Here is a 14,421-nt window from a genome sequence, read left to right as displayed (position 1 = left end):
TTTTTTTTAATATTTTGAAATGTAAACGAGCGTCTCTTGTCTGAAAGCAAATTTTTATACCAGGAGAAGCTTCTTTCAACGTCTACTGATGTTATTGGTGCGTACTTGAAAAGGACGGTCACACTTACTGACAATTCTTCTTCAATTTGAAAAGATGTTGCTTCACCTGTTAATATCCTAGAGATTTTCTTCATTGTTTGGAAGCCAGTGTAATAATAAAAAATTATAAAAAATAATAAAATTAGAAAAAATTAACAAAAAATTTAAAAAATGCTTTAAAATGCAAAATACGCCCCAAAATTTGAAGAAAATGCCCTATAAATCTCAAAAAATGTTTTAAAGGACAAAAAATGTCCAAAAATGCAGAAAATGCAAAAAAAATGCAAATGTCATCAAAATCCGGGCCTTACTTATTATAATATGCTGCACCATAATCTTTATTGGCTGGGCCTCTTTTTCTGTAAGTGCGTCCGGTAATAAAATTAATATGTAACACCACAATCTTCAAGGTAATTGGATTGAATTCTTTCTACCATAATTTGTGCGCTCATATGCATAACTGATATTACAAAGTAAATTTTTTATACTTAGAGTCTATTTCCATATTTTTAGATTTGTTAAACTTAGCGCAGTCATTGATTCATTTAAGAACCATAAAATATTATACTTATTATTGGTTTTTATCATTTTTTTAGTTCGGCATTGCTTTAGGTTTTATCGTCCCTCCATTAGTAATGTCTAACAACTGTACAGACGTGGTTGATATAGCCTATGAAATGGCCCTTGAGGTTTACCCGATGGCAGCTATAAATGGGATTATATTGCTCCTTTCTATTTTCGGTAAGTAGCTTAGTAAATACTTAGCTAAATTGAAACGATTGGAACTTTATTACAAGCACATTAAGATTGAAATCACTATTTCGTGAAATCTCATGTAAATACTATAGGCATATTTATTTTCATTTGAAAAAAAAACTAAATTATTAGCGCATTAATATTTTTATTTGTATGTTATCATTATTATATTTTCTTTCGTCATATAAAACAACGAATTTCAACAAGTGATACGATATTTTTTAATTTGTAATGATTCTGTAATACGTTCTTTTAATTGTTACGTGAATTTTGTCCATCTCTAGCCAATTCCCTAGGCTGATTATGGGACAACAAATTATTGTTTAAATATACCAGAAAAATGAAAGCTCACAATGTAAAGAAAAAAAAAGAGTTTATCAAACATTTTTTAAAAGAGCTCCTAAGCAAATCTAGTAGAATTTGCCTTTTCAAACATATTAGGTGTTTTTAAGATTGACAGGAGTAAAAAATACACCTGAGGTAGAAAATGAGGTTACGTTATGCACCAAAATAATCAACTCATCAATATACATCAACTTCAACCTCATTTACACCTCATAAAATCACCCTCATACATATCTCAGCAATACTTTCAGTTGAAATCGAATGAAATTATTCATACCTCAAAGACAGGGCTGAAGAGAATAGAAGGACTAGTTCACTCCGCTCTTAGAGCTGAAGCAGCGATTTCCCTCCTCATGATGTCACTGTGTCCACAGATCTCGGAAAATCGCACGCAAAGATATTATGATAACTTTGCATCTTTCTCTTTGTAAAAATAAGTTAGACTTTTTCTAGTTATTAGCTTTCAAACTTTACGTAATTCAAACATTATTTCCATTCATAAACATAGTTTACAAAAACTTTCTTGGCCATTATATTAAAAAAATACCATTTTAAACTTATAAAAATATTTTATTAGTTGGCGAAAATGACACTATAAATAATTCATTTTAAAAAGTTCAGTTTTAAATTTAATTATTAAGAAAAATGAAAGCATATATCGACACTTTTTTATCTACATATTCTTTTATAACAATAAACTGAGTTAAATTTAGAATCCCCTATTTTAAAATATGCCGTTAATAGCAATTTGTTCATATTTAATCATTAGGAAACATCAACCTTAAACGCTAATTACTGAAACAAAATAATAATTTAGGTTCATAATGACATTAGAAATTTTACAATTATTTATACATAGTTAAATTTAAGATTATATAATTTATAGATATTTAAATTTAAGAGAATATAATTTTTAAAAGAATCATAAATATTTAGAATAACTACATTAAAAAAATAAGTTATGAAATTAGGAGAATTTCAACTGTACACTATATATTTTATTTATACTTTTTACTTACGTTTTAATTTTCTTTGACTTTATCCATTTTTTAATTTTTTTCACATGCCTTTCTTTTTGAAGTAACGAGGCGGTTTCTATTTAGATAACGAATTTTTATAAAAGTTCTTAACGATAGAAAAAACGTATTGCTGTTTTATATTAACTGTGTCATTTCGGAATCCATTCTTTACATAGTTGTTCATTTACTTTAGGGAACACGCGGAAAATTATATTTTTTCCTTTTGTTTTTCTATCAGAATTTTTGCAAGTTGCAATCGCGCAAACTGGCATTTCGTTAATAGTTTTAAAATTTTGTAAATTCACGGCAAAAACTGAAGAAAGTCATTATAGAAAATATCAAATGTCTTAGAATATATCACAAAAAGAAATGCTCCAATATTAGTTAAAGCTAGTAAGGCCGAACGCTCTGTTCTTGAAGTAAAAGTGCGAGCTTTGCGCCAAAGTGACGTCACTAGAGAAAATCGGAGGAATGGCGCGGCGAGAGTTTCTTCAAAGGAGTGAACCAGCCCTTCTATTCTCTTTAGCCCTGCCTCAAAGATACTTATTTGAAGTGTAGAACAAATAACATTTACACATCAAAACCAACCTTCCTAAGCTGGTTTTCTTAAGCTTAATTTTTAATGACATTAAGTGCGAATAAAAGAACTTCGTGTACCTTGATTATACTCCTCGGGAGGTTAATTTTTTAAGGTTATTTTGGAAGTCAACTTCAAATAAACCTCAAGTTAAACTTAACACTTCAAAACTACCTCAAAACAGCGTCAAAAACACCTTAAGTTTTTCTTAGGATGATAACCCCATATACTTATTAATGAGTATAATGACATGCTTTAAATTGAAACAGCTCTAATAATTTGTTTTTACTGGTAAATAAACATTGCGGCAATAGGTAGGATTGATTACCGATTGTAGGTATGTGTTGTTTACCGATATAAAGCATTATTCTGGAAATAAATTTGGAATGAGGGTGAGTTCAGTAAACTTATATCTAACTAGATTTCTTTTTCAAATATTTTATGGTTAATAAAGTTTGAATTTTTTCTCATTTGATGATAATGTATCATTTTTGAAACTAAGCATTTTGCTCAAAAATGAGTATATGCCGCTTCAATTTTGAACATGTTATTTTTACTCAATGGGTTTTCAAATTTTACTATATTAGCTTCGAAACTACTTAGACACATATTTGTTCCATCTTGAGAAACTCTTTTTAACAGTGAAGTATGACTCAAATGTCATTAAAAGGTACACAAATAAAAGGAGGAACATTTACGCCGTACAGTGTGATTAAATAAATGTACAATAAGAGATACGCCGTACATTTGAAAATTTGAAGGTACAGTGAGCCGTTTAAAACTAGAGGTTCAAAAATTCCTCCTTTACATCTGAAATCAAGGTCGATAATATATGCAGAATATAGAGAAAAAAAAGTAAAATTTTTTTTGATCTTGTATTTCGGACTGTCATTTTAATACTGTCACAGTGAAACCTATCCGGAGTGACCACTCTCCGTTCATCATTAAAATGGTGATGGAGGTTGGTCGTTCTAAGAAATTATCTCCATTGACTTCAAAATTGTTATCGAAGGAATGTGATTTTTCGCAAATGAATTTAATTTTTGTCAGTGTAATTTTCTTGGTACGGAAAAGTCACTTCTGTTGACGTCATGATGGATCGATGAATAACATTTAGCCTTTATAAAAATGATCCCGACTGATATAATTACGTGTAAAAAACAAATTTACCAATTGTGATTGATACACGTGGCTGTCAGCTCACTTTGACGACGTTTAATGGCGACGTCCGCAATGATTTTATCTCTAGCGATGCGCTTCCAGTGAGAAGCTGGAACAGACACCCTTAAGTCTATTTCACCACACGTAGCTTCCCTAGCCAATTGGTCTGCTCTTTCATTGCCCAAAATACCGCTATGGCCACAAACGTAAGAAAAATGAATAGTTACGTTTAACGTGGCTCTCAGCTCCCTGAATTTCCAAACTAAAACCAGCACGTTACTCTCTACAAACTTCTACATCACAACCAGCGCATACCTCTCTTCCCATCACCACAACCAGCACATACCTCTCTAGACATCACCACCACCAGCACATACCTCTCTAGACATCACCACAATCAGTACATACCTCTCTAGACATCACCACATGCAGCACATACCTCTCTTCACATCACCACCAACAAGTGGACTTTCAGTCACGACACATTTAACGAACACATTCTGCGTCCACACACCGGCTGATTTACTACCACCAGATTCGAACTCACTACCTCGAGCTCTCCAACCAGTAGTGTGTGCTACGCCTTAACCAACTGCGCTACCGAAGCGCCAACAACTTTTACAGAGTAGTATATCACTTCTGTTTTAAAATATATTTAAGAAAAATTGCACACCATTTTCAAGTTAATTTAATTTTCATTTCATTTTAAGAATGTATACTTTCCAAAGAACATTGTTGAAACTTAAAACTGAAATATCATTTAGATAACACCGAAATTCTTTTAATAGCCCATCAGTTCATTTAGATCATGGGTAGTCGAGTTTCATTCATATGAATGACGACTTCCTAGTTAACGCCATGACTTCCTTACGCTACTACATACCACTTAAAAGTGAAACCTGAACTGAATTACAGCTATCTGAAACCACTTTTTTATATTTATTTTTTATATTTATTTTTTATTTTTATTTAAACGACTTAAAACTCCTCATGCACCACAAAGTATAGCATGAGGCTTACAGTTGTAAGTAGAAAACAAAAGAAGAAAAATTTGCAAATTTACATTAAAATCAAATTTCCGCAAGGCCGCAAGACTTTCAATACTTTTGACCAGTTCTGATAAGACAGGTGGCCAACAAATAGAAAGACGTCTCAAATCGGTCTTTAAATTCATTCGGGCACTCGCATACAGACTACAATGAAGAAGAATATGTTCAGCATCACCGCAAGCACAAATTCCACTGGTCTGCAGATGGAAACGAAATAAATATCTCTTAAAATTTCCATGGTTTGTTAAAATTTGGGTCAATTTAAAATCAGTTGCAAAGAATTTACATTGCAAACGGTGAAAAATGGATGGAAAGAACCTTTTCGTCCAGAGCGACCGAGGCGAAGCAAGAAATTCAGCATTCCAGTCCGCAATGATTTTATCTCCAGCGATGCGCTTCCAGTGAGAAGCTGGAACAGACACCCTTAAGTCTATTTCACCACACGTAGCTTCCCTAGTCAATTGGTCTGCTCTTTCATTGCCCAAAATACCGCTATGGCCACGAACGTAAGAAAAATGAATAGTTACGTTTTCAAGAGCGTTCAAAATCGAGTGAATTTCCACCACAAGCTTCTCAGTAGAAGTAGTGTCACGCAAAAGAAAAAGTGAAGAAAGAGAATCTGTACAAATGAGATATTTAAAAATTTAGTTTTCACTAAAAGAATTTTGTATCCACTTAACAACCAGGTTTATACACAAAAGTTCAGCCTGGAAAACAGCACATTCATTATGTAGTCGGTGCTTGGCAGTAACCTTCTCTATATTTTTTATACTTTTATTTTAACTTACTGTTGTTTTTTTTTGAAGTGAAAAATTATTAATTTTTCTTTTTCAAATCAGTTCTGTTATCTTCATACACGTCTACTTTAAAGCGATAGAAACCTGGCTAATTTTTCCTTATTAATTATTTTTGAAACGACTGAGGATTATCAGGTATCTGTATATTTTTTATATGATGCACGTTCGCAACAATTACAATGCCTTTTCGGAAGATTTTCAAATGTTTAATAACAATTTTTAGAAGTTTTGTTTTTTAAATATTTCAAATTGCAACACGATTAAACTTTAAGGAATTGCAAAATACTAAATGAGCTGTGTTTAAAATATTCGTATCCAAAAGTTTTTCCGAAATATTCCTAGAGCTCCGTAGAACGTTTACAGGTGCCCTAAAAGATAGAATTTTTTTTAAAAACTGTAATAGTATTGCATAGTAACGCATAGCCAAATAAAGGTTGCATTTAAAAAACATTGCATAGCCTCGATGGCAAGCAAAAAGTAATTTCCGAAGATTGATGTCAGTTGAAGCGATGACAGTCCTAAGGTTTACAGGTATATCCGCAGATGTCGTATAAACTTGTAGTTTAAAATGACACCACTGGAAAAAGTCACACTTTACCATATTAAATCCCATTGAAATAAAGGTCAAATTAACTAGATTTAGGTTCGGACAAACCTCAACTGATTTCCAGATTCAGAGACGGTAGACGTTTTTCACGAAATTAACCATTTCAACGAAATTAACCCTTTTTAATTATTCGCCTGAATTTCAGTACACCCTGTAGTTCATATAGATTGCTTTTTAACACTTTTCAAAATTTCATTTATTTTAGTTTTCGAAGCTGCTCCAAAAAAATTCCCAAGTATAGCTCAAGCTGGGAAAGAACCACCAGACGGCTATTTGCAAGCTTTGAAAGCACTCATTACGAACTTTAACTTTGTATTTCTTCTTTGTGCATATGGTAATATATAAAATATTCTATTTTGTTTAAATGGTCTTGCATATATGTTTTTGTAAATGTCAAAGCTATGAAGTTCTATGTACAGGGTCTTTATAATTAAAGTTCCACTTTGAAATGGCTATAAAAATAAAACTACCCGACCAAATGTCATCAAACTTGGTAAATGTCTATAAGAGGTCATGGGATTTTAGCTCCCGCAACAAAAAAAAAAAAAAAAGTTGTTCAAAAATTCACCAGCAGCGGAGAGCTGTATGCAATAGTGTTAAACAAATGTGAAATATGTAAATTTGTTTTACACGGCTTTTACCGTAAATCTTGCTGTGTCATTGGACGTCGGCGTTTTCCTCTTACAGTACGGAACTTTTGTAAAGCACTCCGTTCATTGCTGTCGCATTCATAGTAACATTTCACGAGTAAAGCACGGTCTTGCATGGTAACAGACATTGTCGACTCAGAACACTGACAGCTCAGACAAGGCGCCTCACTTTTATAACTGCAAAGTCACATGACGTGTAAAACAAATTTGCATATTTCACATTTGTTTAACACTATTGCATNATCAGGTTTTAAATGGCAGTAAATCGTTAACTTTATTAACAAGAATTTGTATAATTGTGATCTTTAATTAGCGAGATCAATCAAAGTCACACCTTGAAAGAAAAATTAGAAAATAATTGACACAACGAGATTTTTTATAATCGAATCATTGACATTTTCAATTTTTATAACAGGGATCCTTAACTAGGAGTGCAATCAAAATCACTATTTGAAATAATGACTAGAAAATAATTTATATTTCTTAAGGAAAACTTTTATAAATGGTATCTTTAATTGGATATAGTCAAATTTTGAAGGAAAGTTAATTAAATAATAAAAATTTTTAGAGTGATATTTTTATAATCGGGTTATTTAATTAATGAGAGCCATTAAAATCAAATTTTCAGTGGATTTTCACAAAATTTGTAACTTCTTTCTTTTCTTATCGAGAACTTTTATTATCGATCATTAATAACCAAAAGTCTTCAAAGTGAAACTTTAAATTATTTTGCAGAAAGTCATTTAATTCATTTGTCAGGTTTAAATAAATAAACAGAAAATCTCTTGTTGAAATATTGTTAAACTGGAATTTTTTAACTGCATTATTTACTTTTTCTCGAAAAAATTTAAAACATGTTTAGTCTTTTGTTAGATTTTGAAATAGAAATTGGCATCTTAGTCAAAGGAGGAGGATTCTTTCAAACAAAATAATATTCTATTTCCATGATAATTTTTCTCGATTTGTATTTCATTTAAGTGGTTATTTCCTTAAGATTTTTTTTACAAACTTTGTTGAGTTAGTCAATAGGCATTTAAAAATTGTATGTATTTATTGAATGAAAACGATAATATGATTGATATAGCAGTGGAATAAAGAGAAAAATGATCAAAGATAAGATGTGAATCAAGGAATTCGAGAATCGTTTAAAATGCTTGAGTAAATAAGATAATGAGCAATTTCTATATCAGTTTATTTTATTCTATTTTATTTTATTTTATAACAGTCATTGAACAGCCGACCCAAATTTGGGTTTACGACTACTAATATTCAACACCTCAGACTTGTAATTTTGAACCTAATCCAGAAGACAAGGGAGCTCCTGAATCAAGAATTCGGACAACTCTGCCGTAGTGGAGGACTTTTTGATGGAACTAACCCGCATTTGCGCTACATGGTGAGGGAAACCGCAAAAACCTCCCACGGTTAGCTTGGCGGCAAGGGACTCGAACCTATGATCCGTCAACCACTGAGGATGCGGAATTCGTATCGACAAGCCATCGCTGGGATTCGAACCCGGTTCAACTCATTGGAAGGAAAACGCTCTATCCCCTGAGTCATCGTGACTCTGTAACAGTTTATTGACGAAAGATCCGATCAGTTAATCAATAGTACACTTAGTAAACAAATGAGAAAAAAAAGATAAAGGAGAATGTGATTTATGGTGTGGCACTCAATGACAATAATTTCTGGAATACTGGATAAATATAATATTTTCCAACTGGATAAATATATTGGATAAATAATCTATATAAATATAGCATAAATATAATATTGGATAAATATACATAAAGGACTTTTTGTTAAATGTCATACATAGAGTAAGTTATATATGTTTAAAAAGTAAAATAATTCGTCAAAAATAAGAAGTTTAATTATGCAGATTAAAAATTAAATATAAAATAAAGATTAAAATAAAAATTAAAATAATCATTATAATTAAAATTAATTATAATAATAATTAATTATTGTAATTAAAATTAATTATTATAATTAAAATTGATTACTATAATTAAAATTAATAAATTGTAATTAAATTAATTATTATAATTAAAACATTTTAATAACAGCATTAAAAGTACAGTAAGCAACAGACAAGTTTACAAAAATAATAAAAAATATTGCTCAAAAATGCGGTTATTTTACTTTTATTAAAAAAAATTTAAGTATTTTTTCCTTATTTATTAGGATTGATTGTTGGTACCTATTTTGCGATGTCTACATTGCTGAATGAAATGGTGCTGATACATTTTCCAGTAAGTTAGTATTTATCGTCTCTCTATATTAAAATATAGTATATGTGTTACATTTTGTGTTGCGCGCAAAAACTAAAAGTTTCATATTGCGAGGTATACAGCAAAAAATATACCGCAAATTCGATGGAGGAAACACGTTTAACACTTGATAATTTCTTCCAGAATTGTGAATTTTTAAAGTTGTAGTCAAAAATAATGTGTAGGCCACTCTGCAGGTCACAGGAATGTCACGGCTTAATCTTATTTTGAAGTAATGAAAAGTTCATTTTTATTATGGACTACTTCCGATCGTGTCCAATTTACCCGAAATTTATTACAAGTAAATGCTTTTTTCGATGGTTTTTTTCATACATTTTTTGCTTCACGTTACAGTTTAGTTTGTTGCTCAAAATTTATAGGACTTAGAAACTTGAAATTACGATAGTTTGTAGAAAAAAGAATAATACGATTAAAATTTTAAAAAATTAACGTTTTATTATAAGTTCTAAAATTAATAAACTATTTATAGTCTAGTAAAAAACATCATGCGGGCCGCTCTGCTATCCAAAGAAACGTAACTACAGAGTTGAAATCTGACCAGCATTTTATTATTTTTCATATATTTTATTATTTTTATTATTTTCATTTTATTTTTTTCTTCATACATTTGATTATTTTTTTAATCTAGGTATTCGCTTATTTCGTTACGATAAACATATTAACCAAATTTGCCTTCATAAAGTTATAATATATATATTTAAATAAAATTATCTTTTTTATTAATTTTGTGGGGGAGAACAGTGAACAATGAGGAGCAATTACAGCGGTTGATGGGCAGAAAGGCAGAAACAAAAATGTTTCGAAATAAAACTTTAATGTATTCTTCAGCATTTAAGTTATCAGGTTATTATTATGAATATAAAAATTACCAACTGTTAAAGAAGAATGTAGTTAATAAACAAAACACGAAATAAAAAGCAAGAGACACATATTTTTATTCAAGGAAAACAAGAAATATTATATAAAAAAATTACATTTATTAATTTCATTTCTAAGTATGTAAACAATAATTATAACAATTTAAATAAATTTCTTGAATAATTAAATTTAAATAAATCAATCTAAATAAAAAAATTAAATTTATTTATTTCAATTCTATATTTTAAAGAAGTTAATATAATTTTTTTCTTGACCTACAAGAAACAAAAATTATACAAGAACTATTTTTTCTGAAACTTATACTAATATTTCTTTAAACGAACTTTTGTGTCAATTTAGAATCCACCTGTTTAAAGCAGCATAACTTAAGTCAAATATTGACTGCTTTAAATTTCTACCGAGAATTTATAATCTTAAGCAATGTATTATGAATTTCAATGTGAATAATCTGGCAAGAACCACCCACTACTGCTGTTTGACTATATGCTGTTTAATGATCGAATAGTGAGTTTGTTGAAGAAAACACAATGGAAAATATTAAGTTGTTTTTTCTAAAAAAAGTATTTTTTTTGTAAAAGAAATCGTGGATCACGTGCATATGACGTATAATTGAAAAACAACGTAAGTGCTTCACGATTGATTCCGAGAAAATTGGCTTCGCATCTTTTCTCCTTCGATTGCTAATGCTAAAATAGACTTTCAAAAAAGTGACAAAACAAAATTTCTCTTTGATTTTTTTGTAAAATGTAACTTACCATGTAAAGATGCCATATATATAAAAATCTCAATTTATATTATTTTTGTCGCTTTCAATTGTACTGCAGAATACAAGTTTTAATTTCAAGAACAGTGAATTTTTTACCATTTAAATGATTTCCGAATTATTTACTGAACAAGTTTTCTTAGATGCGAAAGCTGAAGAATTTTGCAATAGAAATAAAAAGATATTTTTTTTAAAAAAGGAAAAAAAAATGCGGATGACATTGTTTTAATTTAAATTTGTCTGCAAAAAAATAAATTTTTTTTTTATCGTTTTATTACGATCACTGGCTACCCATTGGTCAAATGTTTTTTTTGTGGTTTGATAGCGATTAACGCCACAACATTTTAAATCATGGATTGCAAAAACTGTCTCAATTGATGTTAGTCATCGGATTGGTTTTCATATCCTGCCTATGTACGCGTTTCAAGACGTCACAAAATACTTTTCTTTCTTCAGTATTCATATTTATATTGAAATCACCGTCAACACAGTAATTATTGGTTAATATTAAAAGGAATATAAAAATACTTTAAATTATTATTATGTAAATACATTAAGAATGGCTGCTGGTGAAAAAAAAAGGAAAAAAGAAGAATTCTAAAAAAAATTTCAAACAGCAGCGGTCGCCGTAGCAACGCATGCGATGACGACGCGTGCGCCCTGTTTTCGATTACTCTTGAACACAGTTGAAAAGTGTGATGACGTCCAAATAAAGTTCGCACGCCATCAAACCCAAAACAAGACCCATTTTGCCAATGGGAAAAAATTTACAATAATGTTTCTCTTGAAGAACTGAAATATTCAAATTATGATTAATTATGTAAATCAAATTATGATTAATTATGTAAATCAAATTATGATCAATTATGTAAATCAAATTATGATTAATTATGTAAATCAAATCATGATTAATTATGTAAATCAAATTGTATGTAAAAGTAATAAACATTTTTTTTTATCAAATGTTAAAATAAGGTCTAATTTTAAACGATATTAAAAATATGATTCTTCCTGAGTGTACATTCGAACGAATTACGCTAAGATACTAAACATCATCTTTGCACAGTTTTACTGTAGTATTTCTCCTTAGGAGGACGCCATACAGCGGGAGAAACTTTCCAAGGCAAATTCTCTCTCACCTCCAAAATTAATTTAAAATTTGAAGTATAGAAAAAGTGGGTTTGCGCAATACCTAGAGTTAGCCACGATATTTCAAACACAGTAAAGAAATTTTCGAACTATCTTAATGAAAATAAACTATGAGAAGATAACTTACGATTGCGCAATGGAGGAGTTCTCTCCCAATAATTTGTATGCATTTTGATATTTAAAAAAAATATCTTTACAGAATTCTAAACTTCGTGGCTTGCTCTAGATTTGTCTAAACTCGCTTTTTCTATACTTTAAATTTTAAATTAACACTGGCGTAAGAAATTAAAAAGTTTTGCAGATTATTATCTCTAGAGCAACTGGACTGATTTTTAATGAAATTTACATACATTGATACAATACAAAACAAATAACCATTCAACAATTGTAATACACACGCATGATCATGCGTAACATTCGTTGGAGTCGGAGGGTATGAAACAGCGGTTGCAGAATAAAAAAAGGGTAAATAAGAGGGTATGATCCCCCTCTTACAGATATGCAGACCTTGTAGGTTGATTTTATGCTTGAAATAAGGCAGTTTATCATTTCCTATGGCAAATGGCCTGAATTGTCCTACAGCAATTTCATACCTTCCGACTTCAACGAGTGTTATGCACGATCATGCGTGTGTATTACAATTGTTGAATGGTTATTTGTTTTGTATTGTATCAATGTATGGACATTTCAAATTTCATTCAAATCGGGCCAGTAGTTCTAGAGATAATCGACTCAATCTGCAAATTCTCTTACTTTCTTACGCCAGCGTTGTAAGAGAATTTGCGATGAAAAGTTTCTCCCGCGGTATGCCTTCCTTTTTTAGTGCTGAAGTACTGAAATTATGAATATTTCTTGGCAAGTTATTTAACAATATGCTTTTTCATTCTTTTAGGATGATGAAGCGTATGTTGGATGGTTAGGAGCAATTATGGTAATAGCAGGAATGGTTGGATCTGTTATTTTTGGTGCTTTTCTCGACAGAACGCACAGATACAAGTGAGCACAAATAAGCATGTTTTTCAAGTAATGTCTGGATTAAATATGATTGTAGAGCTTATTCTAGAAAACTCTTCTATTCCAAGCGTACTCATTCAACTTGATTACGCACTTGTAGAATTTATTCTTTAATGCCTCCGTCGCACGTAATTATGTTTTAATGAAATTAGGAAATGTGACATTTTGAGAATATATGCTTATAAATTTAACTACATAATGAGAAATCAATTAGAACATTGTGTATAACTTTAACCCTCAGCTGCTGAGTATTATATTCCGCTGAAAATTAAGAAAAGACCATAGGATTTAGGTAATCATCCACGATTGTTTTAATTAGTTATCAAATTATATAAATATCCAGAAAGCATATAACCTTACGTCAACCTTGTATCAGAATTTTCTTTGCATTGTCATGAAAATGTTTGCACTAAAAACCTTTTTTAAAATGAAGCAAAAAAATTTCAGTTTCAAGCCTTTCATCCTAAAAGGGTTAAAATTACAGTACCGCTCAAAAGTATCAGTACACCTAGAAACTTCAAAGTGTCATAACTTCTTTAAAAACGATCAAAAATGCTTCTGCTTTAGCTCATTTTGAAGCTTAAAATCTCTACTTTTATGTACTTTAATTGTTTTTAATTAATATATTTTGCAACTATGTACAATTACACTCTAAACAGTCATAGAAAATTGTATTAATTTTTTGTGAAGTTTGACGCGATGTACGGGCACAAAGGGGTTAGATATTGTTAATTTTTATTATACCATTGAAAACTTTGGACTTCATTTAAAAAAAATATTCCAAAAAAACATGTTTTTTGATGAAGTCATTGTCAAATAAAAAAAAAGGTTTTTTTTCAGAATTTAATGATTTTTCAGCAATTATAATGAATTTTAGTGTAATTATAATATGATATAAAAATTTTTCAATTAAAATAAATTAAAATTTAATATTTCTCGATAATATTATTTCATAATTTATTATAACAATTTTAACTTTTTTTTTTGGAAAATATAATAATGAAATAAGAATCAACGTTTACAATTTAATATTTTGAAATTTATTTTTTCGTATTTTTCTCAGAAAAAATTTGAAAACAAAAATGTAATAATGAAAAAATATTTTACATCATATTTTGCTTTCTTCAAAATATCCTCCCCGCGCTTTTATAACTGCAGCACACACTCGAGGCATCCGATCAATCAGCTTTTTTAATGTTATCTTGTCTATTTTTCGCCACTGCTCTTGAAGGACTTTCCACATATGATTTATGCTGGTTAAT

General features: G+C 30.0%; 1 protein-coding gene across 1 annotated transcript in view; it reads left to right on the top strand.

Moving 5' to 3' along the window:
* LOC107453523 (choline/ethanolamine transporter flvcr2a) overlaps positions 1-14,421 on the top strand; it is a 33,293-nt gene that overhangs the window by 9,323 nt on the left and 9,549 nt on the right. Inside the window, exons 4-7 of the mRNA XM_043045687.2 lie at positions 696-840; positions 6,616-6,744; positions 9,248-9,315; positions 13,038-13,141. Of these exons, the coding sequence (XP_042901621.1) occupies positions 696-840; positions 6,616-6,744; positions 9,248-9,315; positions 13,038-13,141 (446 nt within the window). The remainder of the gene's footprint in view (positions 1-695; positions 841-6,615; positions 6,745-9,247; positions 9,316-13,037; positions 13,142-14,421) is intronic.

The sequence above is a fragment of the Parasteatoda tepidariorum genome, chromosome 3 (assembly GCF_043381705.1).
Source record: "Parasteatoda tepidariorum isolate YZ-2023 chromosome 3, CAS_Ptep_4.0, whole genome shotgun sequence".
In the NCBI taxonomy this organism is placed as follows: Eukaryota; Metazoa; Arthropoda; class Arachnida; order Araneae; family Theridiidae; genus Parasteatoda; species Parasteatoda tepidariorum.
This window is presented reverse-complemented; position numbering and strand designations above follow the sequence as displayed.